At 37.1% G+C, this 7,953-nt stretch overlaps 1 protein-coding gene across 2 annotated transcripts in view; it reads right to left on the bottom strand.

Annotated features, from left to right (window-relative positions):
• Positions 1-4,016: 4,016 nt before the first annotated feature.
• Positions 4,017-7,953, bottom strand: part of Parp8 (poly(ADP-ribose) polymerase family member 8) — a 174,632-nt gene continuing 170,695 nt past the window's right edge. The window contains exons 27-28 of one of the 2 annotated variants that reach the window (XM_038322765.1): positions 7,005-7,084; positions 4,017-4,402 (exon numbers count right to left, since the gene is read on the bottom strand). In XM_038322765.1, coding sequence (XP_038178693.1) covers positions 4,398-4,402; positions 7,005-7,084 — 85 coding nt within the window. In that variant the 3' untranslated portion in view covers positions 4,017-4,397. Of the gene's footprint in view, positions 4,403-6,766; positions 7,085-7,953 lie in introns of those variants that run through there. The other variant, XM_038322764.1, reaches the window with a different exon arrangement.

The raw sequence follows: 7,953 nt of genomic DNA, 5'->3' as shown, positions 1-7,953 counted from the left end.
AAATGTCCCCATGTGGTTCAGAATATCCCTTCTTCCTCTTCACGTGGCTGAATATGCATTCACAGAATTTTACTGCATAGATACCATGCCCGGCCCATATAGTTCTTAGTGCTTTCTGTGCACTCTTAACTTTTCTTTTCTGAGTTTCCATTATCCAGCAGATTTCCAACATTTCCCTTTGTCCTTAACTTCTTCAGAAACCCTTTATGAATAACTCTTGCCAGCATCTCTGCTTTCATGATGTCACTCCTCCAAGGCTGACAACTTTTCCCATTGCCAATACACTGAAGTATACTGCCTTTCAAGTTCCCTAGACTAAAATTCTATCTAGCTCACACAGTGGTGTTCCACATTTCCCTAAGAGTGCTTCTACAGCAATCAAAACTCTGGTTATTAATGTTTCCCACAAGTCCACTATGATTCTTACTTTGCTATCATCTGCTTTGTCAACCTCATATCTTGTCAATAACAAATGTGGTTTATTGGGAAAAGCTTAGTGGGAAGAATCAGAAAATAGACCATGAGGCTTAGAGCAAAGACAACCGTCTACATATTTCAGAGTTACATTGAAGGAAAAAATCAGAACACCTATGTGAAACTGTATAAGTTATAATCTGCCCCCTAAAATTAATTCTGCATAATAGGCAAATATTTGTGACACCGAAGGCATACAAATTTTAAGTTGTTGATATCTTTTGTAATTTTGAAAACCCTGTGTCTTCTTAGGCAAATTATAAGTGATTAAAGGACTAACATATGGGAACAGAAGCAGAAGTCAAAAATATTCAGCCAATTTTCAGTGAATCTTAAATAAACCATCCCATGTAAGTTTTTAAAAGCAAAGAGGATTTCTCACCAGACTAGCCAGGGATCGTTGCATGAGCAGGGCAGCTGAGAACTAGGAGAAGTACATGAAGCGACGCTAGAACTGAGAGCCACACTCTCGAATCGCTCTTAAGAAGAGAAAGCCAAGCAAATGTTGGCGAGACTAAAAGACCCAGAAGTTATTCAGGGTTATCAAGTAAAAAAAAAACACCTTATTGAAAATTTAAGGGCTCAAGAAAATAGAGATGTAACTAACACGTGTCTATTTATCTGAAAAAAAAAAAAGGCAAAGGTGTCTTGATTTTCCGTTACCTAGGAATTTGTCAAAAGCCTCATGAACCTGAACAGCCCAAAGGCTAGAGTGAGTACTAGACTGTGGATGAGTATGGTGAAAGTATTTGATCGAATAAGGAGACAAAACGCTAATCACTGTACCAAGTTAAAAATTCAAAGCACGGTGTGGAGTGTAGTTTTCTCTTCGTTTGATGTAAACTCCTTTTCAAGACTTCTGTGGGGTCACCTAAGAACTTTACGTCTTTCGAACTATTTTCCCTGTGGTATAATTTCCTTTTTCTTCTGTCTCAGCCTTGAGTTGACCCAGCTAACCTTGTGGATATTTGGTGCTGTTTTCCTCACTACTCTGATGTAGCTGATCTGTTCTTTCTCCAGCAGCACCATTATTTGACTTTTCATTTAGCATCATTGGGCTTATGTTATTCTTGAATTATCCCCAAACCTGCTATAGTTTCACAGGTATACTGAAACTCACGAGCCCCATATCAAATCCAACCCTTTCCCATTTTTCCACTGAACACCAACCAGCATATGGCATTCTTATCAGCTGTTTCTAGAGGTACTGAAATAAAGTCTAGAAAACAGAAGTTTGCTGCTTAAAATTTTCTCGATTATAAATGTACCACAAAAATTATTAGGAGAATATAAACAGCTAGTCATCATGTCTTTATACTGTTACTGTCCAGAGGGTCATATTTATGCACAGACTAATCTCTTATTCAGTTAATGAGGTGATATATTTTTAAAAAGAGATGCTTTGAAAATCTGTGTGCTTACTTCTGCAGTACATATGCTAAAAATCTTCTTGTAACTAAACATGGTGTCTCACAGTCAGTAATTACAGCATTCGGAGGTTGGGGCAGAAGGGCTGCTGTAAATTCTGGGCCACCCTGACGTGAGTATTTGGCCAGCCTAGGTGAAGGAGGAAAACCCTATCTCACTGTCTTCCCACTCTCCCTCAAAAAATTTTTGCCAAGTTTAATCAGTCTACAAAAAAATCATTCAGGCCGGGCGGTGGTGGCGCACGCCTTTAATCCCAGCACTCGGGAGGCAGAGGCAGGCGGATCTCTGTGAGTTCGAGACTAGCCTGGTCTACAAGAGCTAGCTCCAGGACAGGCTCTAAAGCCGCAGAGAAACCCTGTCTCGAAAAAACAAAAAAAAAAAAAAACAAAAAAAAATCATTCAGTTGAATTGCTTCTAGGGATATTTACCCAGACACTATGAGCAGAAGCATAGAGAATTCTAAAAACCTCATTTCAACATGTTACTTCAGAATCAGACTAGAGAATAAGAAGCTGTAACAGCAATCTCATCTCCAATTATACCTATTGCAACTGTACTGGGAATAATGGTAAGGGCTTCTTTGCCCTTCCTTTTTAAAAATAAATTTTAGGCCAAGACGGTAACATCATGTTTAGAGTTTATTGAGAAACATCCAATATGTAGAATTTTAGAAGCAAGATTTACCAGCAGGAGTAATGAGTGTCTCCCCAAGTCTTTAAAACAGTGCCCACATATAGACTGGTTGAACAAATTTAGTTTTATTGAAAGTAAACATTTACATTGGCTACAATGTTAGAACTATTACAAAGCAGGATAAAAGAGGCTAAAGGAGCAATAGAAAGCAAGTGCAATAAAAAGGGAATAGAGAAAATATTTGGCCTTAGTGATCTCTTGGCAGTATTTACATTATGTACATATTGTTCGATACTTATAATAACTCTAAGGCACCAAAGGCTAAATAGCAGGTTGCAATACTCTTCTGTGCACAAAAGTCAAGAAATTTATTGTAAAGAAGGTTGTATAGTCAAAGAAACATAGGCATACCTTAATGTTTACATAAAGGAGTGGCTGCAGTTTTTAAAATCTCAAATGATACATTAAATATTGGGCAGATTGAAGAAATTGTTTTGAGAACATTAAATTATGTTGACTATGTAAATAAGCACTATTTTTTATTGACTTGCTGGTAAATGTGTAATGTAATCTATTCTTCAACACAGCTTTATCACACTCATAGATATGTTTTGACTACAAGCTACTTGAAATACTTTTGACCTACAAAAACTTAAGTCTATATTTCATAGTGTGTACAAAATTCCCAAGAAAAAAAATTACTGGGTAATAATATACACCAAATTCATATGTGAGCTGACAAAAAAAATTTAGTCGGCATTAATTGTCAAAATATTTGAATATTCAGGGTGGAATTCTGGCACAGAAATTGGGCTTCTTTTGCGTTGTTTTGCTTTGACCTCTTTCGTGCGGGTAACTCCTAGTGACTCTTAAGTGAATGGACATGAAGGCAGCCCACGTAGAAAGCGAACTTTCCAGTGAACTAATTAACTTCTCATGCCACTAAGTCCTTCCAATAACTCGCTTCAGTGTTAACTATGTCGTTAATCACTGTTGCCTACATTACAGAGTGGGGAAGCGGTTGGCAATGTCTCTGTCTACCATGGTCTTAACTGTTGAACTATTTGATGACTTGTGTTTGCGAAACTGTCTTTGTTTGCTATTCTGAAAACCAATTTGCCTTGACAAGCAGTCTCTCTTTAGTGCTGAGGTAGTGTTAGAATGAAGAATCCAGCAGGACGATGGACTATTATGTTTCTTTAATGTGCTTCAAAGGCTACCGTGAAACCTTTACTTATTTGGGTGAGAGATGATCCAAGGTTGAGCGATATCTTTATAATATTAAATTACTATCTGATGAAATTTGTGGGTGCGTTTTTCCTGAATGCTTGCTGAAATCTCATGCCCTGAAGCAAATTATGATTAATGAAATGTTATAAGTACTGCTAAAATTCTTCAAGTGATATGAATTTAAAAATTATATACTTCCATATTAAATGCATGCTTTCTTTCAATAGAGGAGAGGAAAACTGTGGGACTTCTACTGTGAATTCTTGAAATTCCCAAGCAGGAAGATTCATAGCAATTTGGATTCATGTCCTACAGTAGTTCACAACAACTCCACGGATATGGAATCCTTACAATTCAAGCTTTACATGTAAAAAGCTTCAAACCCAACATCTGCTGAGATTAACCAGCAACATAACTCACTTCTGGGGACACCAAAGTGCTTTCCCATGATACACTCTGCAGTACTGGATCAATTCTGTATTATTACACTTTCCTCTTCTTCCATTTCCAGTTATTTCATCTCTCTTTTAAGTGAAAGAGGAAGACTTCTTCCTAATGAGATGTTCCATAAAATCATCCAGGAAAGAATGTCTTCACACTCTACTTCAAGAATGGAGCCTTCCTTAATAAAGTTATGCTGAGTTTTAATAACAACAGAATGAATGTTATTGTTATAAAAGGCAATGGGTAGATTCTAATGATTACTAATAAGTAATACTACCTCAACTGTCTAGAATCATCAAATACTAATACCAGAATGGCGGCTGAGTCATAGGAATGATAGAGGTCGTTGAATCTCTTAGAGACCTGCTTGAGTTTTGGATGTAAGATATTCACATACTAATGGTATTAGTAGAAATTAGATCCTTTAGAAATATAAGCATTTTCATTAGTGTATCATTGCAGTTCCAATTTCAAAATTTTAACAAAAGTTTATTCTTTTTAGAATATGTGCTTATAAAAGTTCTGATGCAATTTTTGGAAACTAATTCTGGGAAAGTAATACAACTTGATGATCATTATAAGACATCTCATTTAATTGTTATAAAAATGCCCATCACCATGTGTATTTAGTGGGTATTAAACTACCATTTACTTTTCTACTTGGATAGGGAAATTTTCTTGTACTCTTAAATTGGCAGTAAGTTTTGGATGCCAGTTTTCTCTCCTCTAAATTATCTCCCTTGAGTACAAGCACAGGTTACCCTTCAGATTCTAGGGCTCCACTCCTTACAGATCGCTCACCTATTAAGCAAAGGCATAATTGATCGGGTAAGTAGCTTCCCAATTAAGCTAGAAAGCCTTCTACAGCCTTTCTGGAGATTCTTCACAGATGGCCTAATAGGAGGGGATTGTAAGACATCCCCCCTTTTAAATTTAGGAGTTACATCTTTCTATTTTTATCATGTGTAGAATGTCCCACAAAATGATTTCTTTCTGTTGTTGTTGCCTAGAAAATATCTCAAAATATTATTACAATGACTTAGGAGATGTGGTAGAAAGAAGCAATGGTATTCTCGTCCCTCAAAAGTCTTCAAATACCTGGTCACTGACCACTCAATAAACGCTCCACCAGTCTAATGTCACTCCATAGTTCAGAGGCACAAGTCAGAACAGGTTGATGCTTCTTTAAGTAGACACTATTAAGATGATTAGAATCTTAACCTCTTCAATTCTGTATTTTGGTAGAAGTAATAGCATTTCAATTATTTACAATAGAAGAAAAACAAATGATCAGTAAAATCTTCCTAAACTGTAACCCCTGACAATATGCACGGCCTGTCTCTCACCTTTTATGCCAAAGGAAATAAACATGCAAGTTATCACACCACACTTGCAAATGATGACACACTTGTATTTTTTTCTGTCTACATACATTAAAATCAGATATAAGCCTTGATTCAGGATTTGAATAGAGTGGCAGACTCACTAATTAAACTGCTTTCATGAATGCCCTGATTCCAAAGGCAAAATAAACACTGTAGGTTAAAATTTGAAATGCCTATGATCCTAAGACTCAAAGGAACAGAAGGATTTGATGAGCACATGAGTCCAAGAAGAGCTGAAAGCTGGGGTGAGCTTCTTTCTGTAAGCATGTGTTCTTTTAATGTAAAAGAAGCCAGAAAGTTTATCTTCTTTCTCAATATGAAAAAAATAAGCAGAGGTAGCAGATGAAAAATATAAAAATACAGATATGGTACAAATAAACTCCATTGGAAGAAATAAAAATGTGCACTTTCTGTTTCTTAATTCTGTGCCCCCCCCCATTTTTAACCATATGAGTATGTAAACACAGATTTAAATCACCAGGGACATTGCTTTTTCTGAGTTGAATTTCCGTTAACATTTTAAATTAGTTATATTAACCAATGGGATGTTTCTTCAAACTAACTGAAAAAAAATTGGGTCTGCGAATATTTGTGTGGTTTGTGTGTGTGTGTGTGTGTGTGTGTGTGTGTGTGTGTGTGTGTATGTGTGAATGAACTATAGCAAATTTGGCTCATATCGTGGTTTATGACCAAATTTACTGCTTATTGATTGTGATTTTTGCTCTTTACATGACAGCACGATGAAGCTATCCATCCGTTGTCAAAATACATGTGTGAACAAGCATGCATGTGCACAATCACACATTCTGACACGTGAAATCTGCAGACAGGTGTCCTGCATGCCTTCTTGCATGGCACTGCCTGGGATGCTAACTGCTGTCTTAGAAGGGAAAACACGAGAAGAGGACTATGCCTCCCGCAGCATTCAAATGTTTGTGTGACTCACACTGAACACACCACAATGTGCAGACATTGTACTTATTGTGGGCTGTCTGGTAGATTTAAAAGCCATTATAAAATGACCTCAATTCTAGTTCAGTACCCTAAAATAGCAGTACATAATACCAAACGTCCAATTAAAGAATTTAATATAAAAATATCATCAGCACAAAACTGTTTTTTCAATCTGTTTATTGTATATGCAACCCAAACTTGAGTTTAAGTGCTGTTTAATGCTTATTACTAGATTTCATAACCCTACAATTGGTAAATCTTAAACCGTTTTAGGTATCTGATGAAATATTTAGAAATACTAAGAAAAGAAAAATTGGTATTCAAAGGGTTAATTTTGTTTATAATAATGATAAATTATCTTTTATCATCTTCTTCAGTTCAAAATCCAGCTCTGAACCCGAGGAAGCTTTCAAATCCTGCCCAGCGGTGTTCTCTAGCCAGTAGCAGTCTGATTACCAATTACTCGAAGGATCTCCTTGTGAATCCCTCCTTCCTGTGTGTTGATATTAGCATCTCCCACCTGGCCGTCTTCATAGCTACAAGAGAAAGCAGAAACGGGAAACATGGATAACGATGGCAGTGTTTATACGGCTTCAAAATGTTGTTTGGTTCCTAGTAGCAACACAAGGAAACCAAAAACACAGGGTCATTTTCTTAAAGCAGTATCTAATGTGTGTTCAAGACGAAACTCGGCATAGTTGGTTCTTTTACACCATACCTTAATTTATTCCCTTCCTTCCATTTCAGCGTGAAGTCCTTCATCCGACCTAAAACATTGTCAGTGCAAAGCATCTCTCCCAACAGCTGCCGTGACGTCAACTGCAGAACCACCCACTGCCTTCACCTTTCTATGCTTTGGGTTCTGGACATCTTCACTGAGCTGCTCTCTGAGCTATCCTTTCCCAGCTGGCTGCACTGGCTTCGCATTCTATCCCTGTGTCCTCGTCATGCCCACCTTCTAACTACTGCTTTGCATGACCAGTGTTATTTCTTAACTGGTAACTTGTTCTCTTTCATCTGTAATATTGCTTGATTTATGCTGCATAAGATGGCAAGCCTGTTAAGCTCAGCCTAGCAGCAAGAGTGGAGACATGATACTAAAGGACAGCAATTGCTAAGTGCTTGAGAAAGAAATAATTACATCTTAGATAATTCATTTCCTCAAAGAAGCTGACGTAGGCAATAAGAATTTCCCAAGAGCCAATTTTCAAACTCGAAATGATAATATTCAGAGTGAAATAGGTGATGAATTAATCTTGTGACTGAAAAATGCCTTCAGGAAAGAAGCTGCAGAGAAGTGGTAATTACTGCAAAATAGATAACCAGGGACATAAGCACAGTGTCCCAGAGATTAATGCGTGCCTCTGTCTTTTCTTTGCCGTACTTCAATTCTCCTGAGACAGCA

Source organism: Arvicola amphibius, chromosome 3, assembly GCF_903992535.2.
Source record: "Arvicola amphibius chromosome 3, mArvAmp1.2, whole genome shotgun sequence".
NCBI lineage: Eukaryota > Metazoa > Chordata > Mammalia > Rodentia > Cricetidae > Arvicola > Arvicola amphibius.
Note: the sequence above shows the minus strand (reverse complement) of the source record. Positions and strands in the feature narration are given on the sequence as shown.